The 17,500-nt window shown below is 41.9% G+C and overlaps 1 protein-coding gene across 1 annotated transcript; it reads right to left on the bottom strand.

Moving 5' to 3' along the window:
• Positions 1-5,165: 5,165 nt before the first annotated feature.
• Positions 5,166-17,202, bottom strand: LOC133615083 (G-protein coupled receptor family C group 5 member C-like). The gene is made up of 4 exons (XM_061973428.1): positions 16,822-17,202; positions 11,241-12,253; positions 5,964-6,067; positions 5,166-5,892 (listed from the first exon to the last, which is right to left on the bottom strand). The coding sequence occupies exons 2-4, from the start codon at positions 12,223-12,225 to the stop codon at positions 5,797-5,799; spliced, it is 1,185 nt and encodes a 394-aa protein (XP_061829412.1). The 5' UTR covers positions 12,226-12,253; positions 16,822-17,202; the 3' UTR covers positions 5,166-5,796.
• Between the last annotated feature and the right edge of the window lie 298 nt (positions 17,203-17,500).

Here is a 17,500-nt window from a genome sequence, read left to right as displayed (position 1 = left end):
CCTCGATCATTCTACAGTTATAACGTCATTGGGCAGGTACGCTGTTTATATTGTGTGCCTGAATTTCGGGAGATTTTCGGGAGAAAATTTGTCCCGGGAGGTTTTCGGGAGAGGCGCTGAATTTCGGGAGTCTCCCGGAAAATCCGGGAGGGTTGGCAAGTATGATTTAGACAAATGTAATAATTACAAATAAAGTGTACCTTATGATTATTCTAAGCATGCAAATAAAGTAAATAGTCCCATTTTGGCTGAATAAACAAAAAGCACCTTCCATAAAATGTAAAATAACTTAAACAGCATTTAGGCTCCTACAGGGTGGATACATTTAGAAAGAGTAGTATTTTGAATCGGATTGGAAACTGAAATGTTCTGAACTCCTGTTTCCATTATTATACAAGGGCAGTGGGCACTGGGAGCAAGGTGGTTGAAGTGTCTTGCCCAAGGACACAATGACAGCGGCTTGGATAGCAGATGCTGGAATTGGTCCAGGAACTCTCAAGTTTCTGGATAGCTGCTCTACCCACTGCGCCACTCCGTTTCCAGGATTTTGTATCTTTTCCTGTCCTGGTGCAACCTATTTTGGTCCTACCTCCTGTTGGATTCCTTGTTTTGCTGCACCTTCACTTTCTGTTCGGTTTCCTGCCAACACACCGGTTTTCTTTTAGTTAATGCAGCCTATTTAGTTTCACCAGTTTCCCCTCATTTTGCTTTGTACTGATGTGCATTTCTGGTCTTGTGACCCCCCTCAACACGGCAGTGCGGCTGGATAAAAAAGAGACGTCGCTTTGCTGAACAAAAAGTTGCTATATTACAAGTGAGCGTCATTATACTGACTGCAGTACCTGGAGGAGGTCAAGTAAAAAAAAATGAGGCACTCCAAACTTGGAGAAGCCAAACCATCAGTTTTATATTCCTCCTTCCTGTCTCTGTGTGTGTGCTGAGTCAGGTGAGCACATCCTGACCATAAAAGGAGATGTTCGTGTGAAAGCTGCTTTAAGTCATAACTTAAATCTTGGCGTTGAGCTAGACAGGTAGTTTCTTTTCAAGGATAGTGCTATCAGTTTTGTTTTCTGAAGTCCCAATTAGGGCCTCTTTCCTACGAGAAGTGATCCAAATCACCTGCGAATTTCAAACAAAGGGGCCTTATCTTATGTGCTCAAGCTGAAATACCACTATTTCCTTAGACTTTGTGGTTTGCTTTCTCCAAGATGAATATGAACATTCACCATATGTATGTCGGACGTGCCCTAAACACCTCCCTAAGGAGGTGTTCGGGTGGCATCCTGACCAAATGCCCGAAACACCTCATCTGGCTCCTCTCGATGTGGAGGAGCAGCATCTTTACTTTGAGCTTCTCCCCCTATCTCTAAGGGAGAGCCCCGCCACCTGGCGGAGGAAACTCATTTCGGCCGCTTGTATGCGTGATCTTGTCCTTTCGGTCGTAACCCAAAGCTCATGACCATAGGTAAGGATGGGAACGTAGATCGACCGGTAAATCGAGAGCTTTGCCTTCCGGCTCAGCTCCTTCTTCACCACACCGTACTTGAACTCCTTCACTTGGGGCAAGGTTTCCTCCCCAACCCGGAGATGGCACTCCACCCTTTTCCGGGCAAAAACCAATGGACTCGGACTTGGGGGTGCTGATTCTCTTCCCAGTCGCTTCACACTCGGCTGCGAACCGATCCAGTGAGAGCTGAAGATCCTGGCCAGATGAAGCCATCAGGACCACATCAGCTGCAAAAAGCAGAGACCTAATCCTGCAGCCACCGAACCGGATCCCCTCAACGCCCCGAATGACACCCACTCATGACGTGTCTAAGTATCACCGTGAGGTGTGTTTGAGTTCATTACTTTCATGCATTACTTTCGCAGTAACATTTCCAGCAATTCACTGTAAACTGCAGAGCTGTGCTTTCACAGTTAACTACAACAAAGGTACCATATGCTGTAACTTCACAATTGTAATTTTATTATAATTGCTGCCAACTACTGTACAAGGTGGTCTACGGAACCCCCTAAGAGACAAATCAGTTGGAATTTACAATCATTTGTTGTGATATTACAGAGGACTACTAATACAGTATTTTACTGTAATAGTTATTAAATGAAATGCTGTGAAATATGGGAATATTGATCTTTTTACAGTCATTTTTTGTAATGTTATTGTACATTTTGAATACAGCATTTTACTGTTAATTGTGGGCAGCACGGTGGCAGAGGGGTTAGTGCGTCTGCCTCACAATACGAAGGTCCTGAGTAGTCGTGAGTTCAATCGGGATCTTTCTGTGTGGAGTTTGCATGTCCTCCCCGTGACTGCGTGGGTTCCCTCCGGGTACTCCGGCTTCCTCCCACCTCCAAAGACATGCACCTGGGGATATGTTGATTGGCAACACTAAATTGGCCCTAGTGTGTGAATGTGAGTGTGAATGTTGTCTGTCTATCTGTTTTGGCCCTGCGATGAGGTGGCGACTTGTCCAGGGTGTACGCCGCCTTCCGCCCGATTGTAGCTGAGATAGGCTCCAGCGCCCCCCGCGACCCCAAAGGGAATAAGCGGTAGAAAATGGATGGATGGATGGGATGTTGTGAAATCCTAGAATTTTTGTACAGTGTACATGACAGAAAATATTAGAATTACCTTTCAATATTGTGAAGGAAAAAAACGGATTATTGTTTTTCCAGCCATACTACATATGTTAATATTTGAAGGAACTACATATAACATGGCTTTGTGGCAAATGCCGGTATGGGCGGGGTTTTCTATGTATTCTTTGGCACACTATGAGAGTGCAATGTTATGATTTCATCATTCTTATCCAGCCATCCATCCGTTTCCTACCGCTTGTCCCCGCTGCAGCCTATCCCTGCTGCATTCGAAGCGCAAGGCAGATTACACCCTGGACAAGTCGCCACGTCATCACAGGGCCAACACAGATAGACAGACAACATTCACACTCACATTCACACACTAGGGCCAATTTCGTGTTGCCAATCAACCTATGTTGGCAGTATTAGGATAAAGACCTGAAAAAGAAACAGCAACATTGTGTTTCTTGCATTTGCCACATTGGTGACCTTGATGTGATGCGGTGAGAGCATGGTCCTAGTGCAGACCTGGGCAAAGTAAGGCCCGTAGGCAGGTTGAGCTTTTCAATCTGGCCCTTCGGACATTCCCAAATAATTTTTTGAAGATCTTTAAGATGGAAACTGTATCTGCCATTACAATGTGCAGTGATGTTTGCAAATTACCCTTAGTCTTGAACTATACAAAGTATTTCAATGGTTAGAATCTGCGCTTTTGTATGGTATACTAGTTACTATGGTAATCTAATTAGTTACTATGGTAATCTAAATCACAGCAGCTCAGACGAGGCACCAAGCAGTGTGGGTGGGGAGCGTTTCCACGGAGTGTTTCCAGAGCGGCCAGCCTGAAATGTGGGTGTCAGGGACAGACGCGGAAGGAAATTGTCATGTCTGTGTAATCATGTTTTGTCTTAGTCATGTTTTGTTTAGTTTCTGGCTTTTCACTCCCTCGTCTTGTTTCCATGATTACCCATTAGTTTCACCTGCTCCACATGTATGCTCATGTACACTCTTCATCCTCTAAGATCCTGCTTCATGTCCCATGCCAAAGTAAGTTTTTGTTCCATGTTTATAGTCTTTTTGTTTTTCATAGTTTGTTCTCCGCCATTGTGCGCACCTTTTGTTTACTTCCTTGTTTTGTAGTTATAGTGTTAAATAAAAATGTACTTACATTCCCGCCTCCCCCGAGCCAACTTTCCGTTGCATCCCGGAAAAGCTAACAGCCAGGACCAAGTCATGACAGTATGTCGCCAGCCCAAGTGACCCCGAATCCACCGAGGCAAAGTCAAGTGGCGGCGGCGAGTGGAACGCCGCTGCAGCAGGCGAGGCGGGCGCCCAGGGATTGACCACATTCGTGGCCGACTGGGAGGTGGGCGCACTTGGCGTGGCGGGCGACCAGGTAGCGGCCATATCCGTAGCCGATGAGGAGGCAGGCGCGTCGTCATCGTGGCAGGCGTGGCTTGGCGTGGTGAGTCAGGCGGCGAAGCTCGGCGTGGCGCGTCAGGCGGCGAAGCTCGGCGTGGCGCGTCAGGCGGCGAAGCTCGGCGTGGGTCTTGGTCTTGGCGTAGGTCTTGGTCTTGGCGTGGGTCTTGGTCTTGGTCTTGGCATGGCGGGTCTTGGTCTTGGTCTTGGCATGGCGGGTCTTGGTCTTGGTCTTGGCATGGCGGGTCTTGGTCTTGGCATGGCGGGTCTTGGTCTTGGCATGGCGGGTCTTGGTCTTGGCATGGCGGGTCTTGGTCTTGGTCTTGGTGTGGAGGGTCTTGGTCTTGGCGTGGAGGGTCTTGGTCTTGGTCTTGGCGTGGAGGGTCATGACTTGGTCCTGGGTGTTAGCTTTTCCGGGATGCAACGGAAAGTTGGCTCGGGCGAGGCGGGAATGTAAGTACATTTTTATTTAACACTATAACTACAAAACAAGGAAGTAAACAAAAGGCGCGCACAATGGCGGAGAACAAACTATGAAAAACAAAAAAACTATAAACATGGAACAAAAACGTACTTTGGCATGGGACATGAAGCAGGATCTTAGAGGATGAAGAGTGTACATGAGCATAAATGTGGAGCAGGTGAAACTAATGGGTAATCATGGAAACAAGACGAGGGAGTGAAAAGCCAGAAACTAAACAAAACATGACTAAGACAAAACATGATTACACAGACATGACAGAAATATTTTTACAACAAAGTTCTAAATCTTAGTGATGTATCAAATGGTAGGTGTTTTTTTCTTTGTACCCTTCGCGTTCATATTTCGCTGTTTGTTGCATTTTTGTTGCATTTCGCTTGATTGTAAAATATGTCGATCGAGAGGGGGTGTGACGTTCATATGTTCTTTTTAGACTTATTTTAGACTTCCTTTTATTGTCATTCAAATTTGAACTTTACAATACAGATAATGACATTTTGTTGCATTAGCTCGTTGTAGTGCCGGATAAAAGAGCAATAAGGTGCCGATATAAATAAATAGATTACTGTACAGATAAATATATTTCACTTTTGCATATGCATCCACATTTATGGATGTATGTTGTATTGTTTTTATATTCCGGCGAGTTAATCCGTTTTTGAGGGGATTATTATGATGCGTTCAAGAGTCTTATGGCCTGAGGGAAGAAGCTGTTACAGAACCTGGAGGTTCTGCTACGGAGGCTGCGGAACCTCTTTCTAATATGTTGTCAATATTCAGTGTTTTATCGTTCATAGTTAATATTGTAAATCCCACATTCTTTATTTTCATGTACATTCTGGGTGTCTCATTCAGTAAAAAAACGTAAAATGCCATTCCGTTTTTTAAGGCGTTCTGTCATAACGTTTTTTAGCATTCAATCAGACATTATTGTGAGGTTTTGTATTAGTGTTCCTAAAAATCAGATATACCAGCCCCCAGACACATTTCTTTCTCTAAATCTATTTCTCAAAATAATTGCCCAGGCCTGTCCTAGTGCCTGCCACAGCTTCCTATTTGAATCAGATTACCAACATAATCCAAACAAAAAAAAAGGCCAGTTCCTCCAAATTTATTACCGCCTTTACTACCATTCAAACTTGTGTGTGAATAATAGCTCAAATGCAGTGTGTCCGTCACAGCAACAACAACAAAAAGTTCCACACACAAAAAAAGCCACATAGAACCAAAGTGGAGAGATCCATCAAAGACAGAACATAAGCCAGTGAAAACAAACAATGTGCTTTTGACCGTGTCTGTGTGCGATATGGTTGCTAGGAGCCCAATGAGAGATGCAGTGAGCTGTTGCTTGCACTGCACGGGTTCAGAGAGGCGGCAGAGGCACGGCGCATCATCGTGTCCTGGTCCATCTGTGTGAGGACACGGTGTTTGATTTAAATAAAGAATGAAGGCGGGATTGGTTTAAGGATAAAACACCCACCTTGGTCAGACCCTTGGCAATCAGGGCGATTTCAGTGGGCTGGTAGACGCAGCTCCGCAGCTGTCCGTTGTAAGCGCCGTATGGAGACACTGGCTTTGTGGGCACTAAGAAGGACATTAGACACTTGGAAATAGGGTCTTGTCATGTTTGTCATACAGACGATTGTCATCATTTTATGTCAGACAAAATGTGTACAGTACAATAAGGCGCACTTTAAATATTTTTTTCCCTCAAAACTTGACAGTGCGCCTTATAACCAGGTGCGCCTAATGTAAGGAATATGTTCAGGTTGAGCTTACTCACCTTGAAGCTACAGTATTTTATTTGGTACATGGAGTAATGATAAGTGTGACCAGTAGATGGCAGTCAAACATAAGAGATAAGTGTATACTGCACTAAATGATGGGTCTCAAGTAAACAATACCAACATTTTCTAATGTTCCATTGGAAAATATAGAACATTACACACGGCGCTCAAAAATGTATCAAAATGTTTTATTACGACTTTGGTAAGCTTTGAAGCAGCACCGCTTGATGGATTGTCGATGAAGTAAACATAGGAGTATTATTATGGTGTGTGTGTATAAGGTAAGACATATTATCTGGCGTTTTGTTCCGCAATATTATGCAAAAGCAACTTTTCTTACCTTCTGGTACCTGCTGATCTGTATTTGGGATCTGCATAAGTCCTGAAAAATTGCGCGCGTCCGTGACTCGTTAAGCTTCTTCTTTTTCCTATATCTTCTTGTTATGGGACATTCATTCTCAACTGTTACTATTTCTAATATAAAGTAGTGTAAAGTTCTTACTTATATCTGTCAGTAAACTCGCCATGAAAGCACTAAAACATACCGGTGTAGTGAGTTTACATTATTCACCCAAGGAACTTTAGTTATTAGAGAGTTCCGGTCAGACGGTTTTTCACGGGACACATTTCCGGTGTTGTTGTTTCCGTATGAGGAGATGCTGCTCCGTTATTGATTGAAGTAAAGTTTGAATGTCATTAAAACAGTTAGCTCCATCTTTTGACACTTCTTCCACTCCCGTCCTTGCACGCTACAACAAAGATGACCGGGACAAGACGCTGCGGAAGGTGAGCCACATAAATATGACCGCCCACAAAACGGCGCATCCTTTTATGGATTTTTATTTTTCCAGATAAACACGAATATATGTTGATCCAAAATGCAAAAATGCGTGGTTATTCGTGTGATGACGAGCCATAGAGGATGTCAATCATCTATTTGTGGAATGTGAGACTGTACAAGTGTTTGGGAGGAGATCAGACATTGGCTGAGAGACAAGGGTGTGGAGATGTCCCCATTAACTGTAGAAGAGATCAAATTTGGTATTTTTATAAATGATTGTAACATAGAAATGTTTATCAACATTATTATGCACCAAGCAAAAATGTTTCTACATAAATGTCGATTTATGAAAGTAAAACCTACATTTTCTAATTGGCTTAATAATTTAAAATGATCAATCAATCTTGGAAAATGATTAAAAATACAAAACCCCTAAATTGATTTAGTTATTGCAGAAATTTAAAGTGATTTAGATTAGCCTTTTTTTTGTTTGTTTGAATTTTGTATCTTATCCTATTTTTTATTATTATTCATTGTTATTTTTTTATATTCTATTTGTATTTGCTTTAGTTTTCTTGCCTTTACATGTTTGCGAAAGACAGTATTTGCCAAACCTGATGGATGTTGAAATTGTTGAGATTAGTTGAAAGTGTCTTGGTTTTTATGTACATTGAGAATATATATATATATTTGTTCAATTAAAAAAAAAAAATCTGATGACAAATTGAACCAGGGGCCGTGTACATTCATTCGAAAAAACAAATTATTTAACTATTTAATGACACTTTTTTTAAACGACAATTTTTATTTTTCCAGATAAACACAAAAATCCAATTTATGTTTATCCAGAATGCAAAAATGCGTGGTTATCTGTGTGATGACAAATTGAACCGGAAGCAGTATTACATTAAATAGTTGTCCGACTTTTTGTTTCAGAAATGAAAATAGAAAAAATGGCCCGAAATTTGTTTTTTGATTTGCATTTAAGAATGGGAAATAGAATGAACGGAAGGTATACGGTAGAGATGCGCGGTTTGCGGACACAACCGCGGAGTCCGCGGTTGAAATAAAAAAAAATTAGATTTTATCCGTGGGTCGGGCGGTTGAAATAAAAAAAAATTAGATTTTAAATAGATTCAGGCGGGTGGCAGTTAAACCAATTCGGAAATATATATACATAGTTGAATGTTGTTACCCACATTCGAAAAACGAGCAGGCACCTGCAGAACGCCACAACAGAAGAAGAAAAAAAAAAAAGATGGCAACGCCGGCAGCAAACGTGGTACGTGACAAACTAAAAAAGGGAATACTAAAGACCAGGGGAAAAAAAGGCCAGAAAAGTTCAGCGTGGACTCGTTTTTATGAAGTTGTAAATCAGGATGATAGTAATGCTGGCTACGTGATTTGCAAGAGCTGCGACGCTGTTTATGTCTACGACAGTCACAAAACCGGGACATCTAACATGGTGCATCACATTTGTGCAAAACCCTGAACCTCCACAAACACCCTGAGCATGAGCAGTTTCGTCCGCCGTGATCCCAGAAGAGTGCCACAGGATGTTAAAACAAGATAGAACGCAGCTGCCTGCAGCAGTTTGAGTGGCGCGAGCGCGCTTGGAGGTGCGCTCAGCGCGGCTCCCAGATGATTGCGCACTGGTGTGCGTCTGGGCCGTGACAGCGTGGCACGCATTGAATGTCTCTGCTCCATTGGATCAGTCTCCTTTCTTTAACAGGCAAAAGCTTTATAACCTCACTAATGCCTTGCATCGTCTATATTAGATATATAACAACGGGTGGGTGCGGGCGGGTGCGGTTTTGATAAAATGTTAGCTCGGTTGGATGGCGCATGGGTGACGACTTTTGTGATGCGGTTGCGGATGAAATAATTGCCTATCCGCGCATCTCTAGTATACGGACGTAAAATACTGCTTCCGGTTCTATTTGTCATCACACAGATAAATAGGCATTTTGGATCAATTGGATTTTTGTGTTTATCTGGAAAAATTAAAATCCATAAAAGGAAAACAGCACAAAATCTAATTTTTTTTGTTTGTTTTCCAATCTGCGTATATAGTAAAAATCGAAAAACGGTCCCTAACTTTGTTTTTTGATTCGCGTTTCAGAATTGGAAATAGAATGAAAGGAACGTACACGGACCAACCGGAAGCAGTAGTCTAGCTTTTCTTTTGCTTTTAGCATGTTTTTAAAATAACGGTAACATATTTGTTTAGCAGGAGTCCTATTGTCCTTTAAAAAAAAAAAAGGGTCAATAAATAGTTGTCCAACTATTGTTTCAGGAATGAAAATAGAAAAAATGGCCCGAAATGTGTTTTTTGATTTGCATTTAAGAATTGGAAATAGAATGAACAGAAGGTACACAGACCCTAAATGGTTGTGTATTTTGTTAATTTGTTCTCTGTAATTGTAATTTGTTTCATGCAATGTAAAGGTGTCACCATTAGGACACTGGCGCTCACACTAAATGTTGACTATTTGGAAATTGTTGTGCAATACTGTGAGCTGTACTCAAGTGTGTTGCCGCCTATTTATACAATAACGACTGTGTATTGACTGATTTTCAGTCAACAGTACAACTATATGTTTATGCCAGCTGCACACTCACTACTCTAAAGACATTTCTGGTTGTACTTCTGTAGTACAAACCCCAAAACCAGTGAAGTTGTCACGTTGTGTAAATGGTAAATAAAAACAGAATACAATGATTTGCAAATCCTTTTTAAACCTATATTCAATTGAATAGACTGCAAAGACAAGATAATTAACGTTCGAACTGGAAAACTTAATTTTTGCAAATATTAGCTCATTTGGAATTTAATGCCTGCAACATGTTTCAAAAAAGCTGGCACAAGTGGCAAAAAGGACTGAGAAAGTTGAGGAATGCTCATCAAACACTTATTTGGAACAGCCCACAGGTGAACAGGCTAATTGGGAACAGGTGGGTGCCATGATTGGGTATGAAAGCAGCTTCCGTGAAATGCTCAGTCATTCACAAACAAGGATGTGGCGAGGGTCGCCACTTTGTGAACAAATGCGTGAACAAATTGTTTAAGAACAACATTTCTCAATGAGCTATTGCAAGGAATATATGGATTTCACCATCTACGGTCTGTAATATCATCAAAAGGTTCAGAGAATTTGGAGAAATCACTGCACTTAAACGGTTAAGCCCGTGACCTTCGATCCCTTAGGCGGTACTGTATCAGAAACCGACATCAGTGTGTAAAGGATATCACCACCTGGTTTTCGGAACACTTCCGAAAACCACTGTCAGTAACTGTAGTTTGTTGATACATCTGTAAGTGCAAGTTAAAACTCTACTATGCAAACCGAAAGCCATTTATCAACAACACCCAGAAACTTTGCTGGGCCCGAGCTTATCTAAGATGGACGGATGCAAAGTGTAAAAGTGTTCTGTGGTCTGACGAGTCCACATTTCAAATTATTTTGGAAACTGTGGACCAAAGAGGAAAAGAACCATCCGGACTGTTAAAGGCGCAAAGTTCAAAAGCCAGCATCTGTGATGGTATGGGGGTGTATTAGTGCCCAAGGCATGGGTAACTTACAATTCTGTGAAGGCACCATTAATGCTGAAAGGTACATACAGGTGTTGGAGCAACATATGTTGCCATCCAAGCAACGTCATTTTCATGGACGCCCCTGCTTATTTCAGCAAGACAATGCCAAGTCACATTCTGCACGTGTTAGAAAAGCGTGGCTTTGTAGTAAAAGAGTGCGGGTACTAGACTGGCCTGACTGTAGTCCAGACCTGTCTCCCATTGAAAATGTGTGGTGCAATATGAAGCCTAAAATACCAACTTAAGCTGTACATCAAGCAAGAATGGGAAAGAATTCCACCTGAAAAGCTTAAAAAATTGGTCTCCTCAGTTCCCAAACGTTTACTGAGTGTTGTTAAAAGGAAAGGCCATGTAACACAGTGGTAAAAATGCCCCTGTGCCAACTTTTTTGCAATGTGTTACTGCCATTAAATTCTAAGTTAATGATTATTTGCCAAAAAAAAATTGAACATTAAATATCTTGTCTTGGCAGTCTATTCAATTGAATATAAGTTGAAAAGGATTTGCAAATCATTGTATTCTGTTTTTATTTACGAATTACACACCGTGCCAACTTCATTAGTTTTGTATTTGAGATACTGTTTGTCATCCTACCTGATGGTGGCTCCTCCATAGTGAAGGCTTTATTCTCCATGTAGACAGTCTGGTGTGGTGGCTCTGGCTCCTTGTGAATGTCGTACACTAAGCTTCTGACCGGGTAGCTGTGGTCTTCGTCGAGTGAGGGCTCCAGGTCCAGGTCCAGGTCCCCCTGGGTCAGTAAGCAGATTTCCGGGATAGCGTACAAGAGCAAGAACACCCACGCATTGGACACCACAGCCACAGCCAGTGTGGGATCATCCCAGCTGGCTTCACCCAGCACTCTGTTTGCGTGGACGTACATGACGATCCACGCTACCCAAATGGCGACAGTGAAGAGGCTTGACGCCAGGAGGAAAGCTGCGTCCCGGCGCCACTGCTTGTGCTTGTGCGTCAACGAGGGCACGGCCATCAGCACGGTGGAGACCAGCAGGACCATCACGTAGATCAGCGCCATGACAAAGTCCTGGTTGGCGAAGCTGCAAGACGGCTCGGAGACGTCCGCGTCACCGCCCGGTGGATTCCGCAACACGGTGATGAGGAGCCACTCTGTGTTGATGATGACCTCCACCAGCCAGAGGCTCAGCGCTCCCAGGCAGATCATCCAACTCCTGGGCCCCGGGCCCCGGCGCTCCAGCAGGGCGAGCCACAACCCGTGCATCACCAGGCAGGCCAGGCATCCCGAGAACAAAACGCCGAAGAGGAACCTGCGCGCGGCACAGCTGGCGGAGTAGCGGCCCACAACGAAGGCGAAGGTAAGACCGAAAAGTCCCAGTGTGAACACCAGAACGCTTGCCTGCAAGGCCACCATACCTTTCCTTTTCTTATCTCTCACAAAAGGCAGGTAGGCCATGAGGATGACGAAGAGAACAAAGGAGGTCATCACACCGGTGGCGGCGAGGGCCTCCACCACCACCCCCCACACCACGGTCAGGTCACACAGGTTGTAATAAATAGAACCAATGCCGGAACCGCATCCTTTGGGCGGACTTGTCAGAGCCATGGCTTCCTTTCGGGTACGTTCCAATATGCTGCAAACACAAACACAATAGATATTTAATGTGTGCTACTTGTGTACAATTGCCATAACTCAGGGGCAACCCAAAACGTAGAAAGAGCCATATTGAACCAAAAAACTAATCTGTCCGGAGCCGAAACAAATGAAAAGCCTTATATAAGTGTTATAATGAAGGCAACACATGATGTAAGTGTCTATATTATCTATAATAGCCTACTATCAAAATGACTATGAGTCGCAGGCTGAAGCAAATCTTCGTTGACAGAAATGTTGAAATTTGATATTTATTCTACATATTTTTACAACATTAGAAACCAGAGGCTACTCAGAAGGTGAGAGAACTCCTGGAAATGACTGGCTTTTAATGGCCAAAGGTATAGATGTGTGTGTCCAAGTTAAAGGAAACGGCAGGTTATCTTCTTTTAATAGATTTATTACAATCTTTGGCAAGCTAGGTAATGTTTGCTGTGGTCTGGAACAACATGGCACACAAACAACTATCTGAAATGCAGCTAACATTACATACAGATAATGTGTCATGACTAGAGATGTCCGATAATGGCTTTTTTGCCGATATTCCGATATTGTCCAACTCTTAATTACCGATTCCGATATCAACCGATACCGATATACACAGTCGTGGAATTAACACATTATTATGCCTAATTTTGTTGTGATGCCCCGCTGGATGCATTAAACCATGTAACAAGGTTTTCCAAAATCAATCAACTCAAGTTATGGAAAAAAAAAATGCCAACATGGTACTGCCATATTTATTATTGAAGTCACAAAGTGCATTATTTTTTTTAACATGCCTCAAAACAGCAGCTTGGAATTTGGGACATGCTCTCCCTGAGAGAGCATGAGGAGGTTGAGGTGGGCGGGGTTGGGGGGGGCGGGGTTGAGGTGGGGTGTATATTGTAGCGTCCCGGAAGAGTTAGTGCTGCAAGGGGTTCTGGGCATTTGTCTGTTGTGTTTATGTTGTGTTACGGTGCGGATGTTCTCCCGAAATGTGTTTGTCATTCTTGTTTGGTGTGGGTTCACAGTGTGGCGCATATTTGTAACAGTGTTAAAGTTGTTTATACGGCCACCCCCAGTGTGACCTGTATGGCTGTTGACCAAGTATGAATTGCATTCACTTGTGTGTCTGAAAAGTCATAGATATTATGTGATTGGGCCGGCACGCAAAGGAAGTGCATTTAAGGTTTATTGGCGCTCTGTACTTCTCCCTACGTCCGTGTACCACTCCGTACAGCGGCGTTTTAAAAAGTCATAAATGTTACTTTTTGAAATCGGTACCGATAATTTTGAAACCGATACCGATAATTTCCGATATTACATTTTAAAGCATTTATCGGCCGGTAATATCGGCAGTCCGATAATATCGGACATCCCTAGTCATGAGACACGCAAATCTAAATTATATACAATGAGGATAAAACTAAAGGATATTAAATGAGCTCAAATATACCTACAAATGAGGCATATTGCTGCAATATGTACATAGAGCTAGCCTAAATAGCATGTTAGCATTGATTAGCTTGCAGTCATGCACTGACCAAATATGCCTGATTGGCACTCCAACAAGTCAATAACATCAACAAAGCGCACCTTTGTGCATTCACGCACAGTATAAAACGTTTGGCGGACAAAATGAGACAAAGGAGTGGAACATTTTACATGTAAACAAACTTGTGTCACAGTCCACACTATGGTGAGTTCAAGAACCGCCAAAATTAGTAGGACAAAACGATGTTCACCAAATACTCTCATCAGTGAAGCATACACACAATCATATTAAACAGTGGGCTTTCTAACAATTGGGATGGTTTGGGTCATGTTTGTCCTCAAACAAAAAAAATACCAAAAACAAAAAAATATTTTTCCCCCCCATCTTTTTCCATTTTCAATCATTTTTTAAAAATGCTCCAGGGAGCCACGAGGACGGCAGTATAGAGCCACGGGTTGCTGACCCCCGCCATAACTAATCATCATCTTATCGATTGACCTCCCAGGTTATCTGCACCCTTGATCTCAAATTCATAATACAGAACTTCATTGACATTTTGCATATTTTTGTCTCTTCTTGGAGTGCAAAGGCTTTTTTTTGTAGCGCACGCTGACCTTAACTAAATTTACTAGTTAAGGTACATGCATGGCGCCTCCTTAGGCTTGGCTCAAAATGCTTTTAAAGAATGTCATGATTAGACTATGCCAGCTGTTGGCCGTTAACTCTCCGCTTACAAAGATGTTAGGTTCTATGGCGTTCATGTTTTCAACTGATCTCGCCTAAGTTTGTGTATTTTGAATACATGCTTAACAAAGTTACATTGAAGTCCATCACGTTTACATTTGCACAATTTACAGTTTGTAAATTATGCAGTAAAAAGAGAATAAATAAAGCATTTTGCAGTGTTAAGAAGCACAAAATATATGATCAAAAACACCTATATCGAATAACACATTGTATAAATAAGTACAGGAGTAACACTGACAAATACACAGTATATGATCGATAAAACTACGTTTTTTTGCCACGTTTAATAAAGATATTGTGGAAATAAGATTATGACGTAACTGAGTGGTCAAAGCCAAATACCCAAATTACAAATTTTCTAGGGAAGTTGGCTCGTTGTGTAAATGGTAAATAAAAACAGAATACAATGATTTGCAAATCCTTTTCAACCTATATTCAATTGAATAGACTGCAAAGACAAGATATTTAATGTTCCAACTTTGATATTTTTTGCAATTAGCTCATATGGAATTTGATACCTGCAACATGTTTCAAAAAAGCTGGCACAAGTGACAAAAAGGACTGAGAAAGTTGAAGAATGCTCATCAAACACTTATTTGGAACATCCCACAGGGGAACAGGCTAATTGGGAACAGGTGTGTTCCATGATTGGGTATAAAAGCAGCTTCCATGAAATGCTCAATCATTCACAAACAAGGATGGGGCGAGGGTCACCACTTTGTCAACAAATGCGTGAGCAAATTGTCCAACAGTTTAAGAACAACATTTCTCAACGAGCTATTGCATGGAATTTAGGGATTTCACCATCTACGGTCTGTAATATCATCAAAAGGTTCAGAGAATCTGGAGAAATCATTGAATCGCTACATCTGTAAGTGCAAGTTAAAACTCTACTATGCAAAGCGAAAGCCATTTATCAACAACACCCAGAAAACGCCGCCGGCTTCGCTGGGCTTGAGCTCATCTAAGATGGATTGATGCAAAGTGTAAAAGTGGTCTATGGTCTGACGAGTCCACATTGGTTTTGGAAACTGTGGACGTCGTGTTTTCCGGACCAAAGAGGAAAAGAACCATCCGGACTGTTAAAGGCGCAAAGTTCAAAAGCCAGCATCTGTGATGGTATTGGGATGTATTAGTGCCCAAGGCATGGGTAACTTACACATCTGTGAAGGCACCATTAATGCTGAAAGGTACATACAGGTTTTGGAGCAACATATGTTGCCATCCAAGCAACGTCTTTTTCATGGACACCCCTGCTTATTTCAGCAAGACAATGCCAAGCCACGTGTTACAACAGCGTGGCTTCGTAGTAAAAGAGTGCGGGTACTAGACTGGCCTGCCTGTAGTCCAGACCTGTCTCCCATTGAAAATGTGTGGTGCATTATGAAGCCTAAAATACCACAACGGAGACCCCCGGACTGTTGAACAACTTAAGCTCTACATCAAGCAAGAATGGGAAAGAATTCCACCTGAAAAGCTTAAAAAATTGGTCTCCTCAGTTCCCAAACGTTTACTGAGTGTTGTTAAAAGGAAAGGCCATGTAACACAGTGGTAAAAATGCCCGTGTGCCAACTTTTTTGCAATGCAACTAAATTTGAAGTTAATGATTATTTGCCAAAAAAAAAGGTTTCTCTGTTCGAACATTAAATAGCTTGTCTTTGCAGTTTATTCAATTGAAAATAAGTTGAAAAGAATTTGCAAATCATTGTATTTTGTTTTATTTACGATTTACACAACGTGCCAACTTCACTGGTTTTGGGTTTTGTATATGATCAAAAACACCTATATTGAATAATACATTGTATAGATAAGTACAGGAGTAACGCTGACAAATACACAGTATATGATCAATTAAAAATGTAGTTTTTTGCCACTTTTAATAAAGATAGAAATAAGATAATGATGTAACTGAGTGGTCAAAGCCAAATACGCAAATTACAAACTTAGTTCCTCCTAGGGACCAAAACCTACTAAAATATATCATGTATCGGCATAACATGGACACATAATGTACATAGTCATATATACAGTATGTGTCTATAGACGATCAAAATAACTTATGACTTTTACTTTTAAAATGGACTGAGTCGGAACCCGAGTCACAGTTTGGGTCAAATATAACGTACAGTATAAGGATGGTTACATTCAATGCAGACCTTTAATTAATACATTTAGTATCTTTTTACATAAGAATATAGTGTAAAAATGAGGGGAATAAATTATTTCTAAATCAATGAGATCGTCCAGAATGTGACTATCTTATATCTTATTTTATTGAATGTATCACCCAAGCATAGCAACAAAGCAACATTATGGCGTCCTACCTGTCGCAGGTCCAACAGGTGATCAAGGTAGACCTTTTGGCCCAAATGTTTGATTATTATTAGTATTATTACTGTAAATTACAGGCTGCTCAGACAGATTCTCCGACCAGTTTCCTGCTCACTGACTGTGTTCTCCCGGTGGAGTCATGCACCAATCCACCCACTCCTTCCCCCATCACGTCCTCTATATTCGTCCCCAGTCAGGTCATGCTCCGTCAGCTGGAGACATCCAAATGAACCTCCCAGCACCAACACTACCACCCTCTTGTTAGCATCTAACCTCTCCTGTGTGGCTGCAGATTTGCATATTCTGCAAGATTAGGAGTCAGCCTACTTATTTGTTCCAGCCGGCACTTTAGCTCCAAACAAAGAGGCCACTCTCTGCCTCTGGAGTGGCTCGTTTCCAGATGAGTCGGACCCGTGCAATTGGGTCAGAACATATTGTCATGCTGATTAATGTCCTTTCATTATTAGCCTGATGAGATCACTTCTTGTGATGAGACGTCCTCTTTAGACTGCATGATGTCCATCAGGTTAATGACTCAATCACTTGTGAGAAGTGGAAAATATCATTAAATGCTGTATTTCCATCAAAATGTAAACCATGCATATATTTTTTTAATCAAAGCTATGGCTGAATAACCATCAACTATCGACAGTCTGATCCAATCAGAGTGAT

The sequence above is a fragment of the Nerophis lumbriciformis genome, linkage group LG22, assembly GCF_033978685.3.
Source record: "Nerophis lumbriciformis linkage group LG22, RoL_Nlum_v2.1, whole genome shotgun sequence".
Taxonomy (NCBI): Eukaryota; Metazoa; Chordata; class Actinopteri; order Syngnathiformes; family Syngnathidae; genus Nerophis; species Nerophis lumbriciformis.
This window is presented reverse-complemented; position numbering and strand designations above follow the sequence as displayed.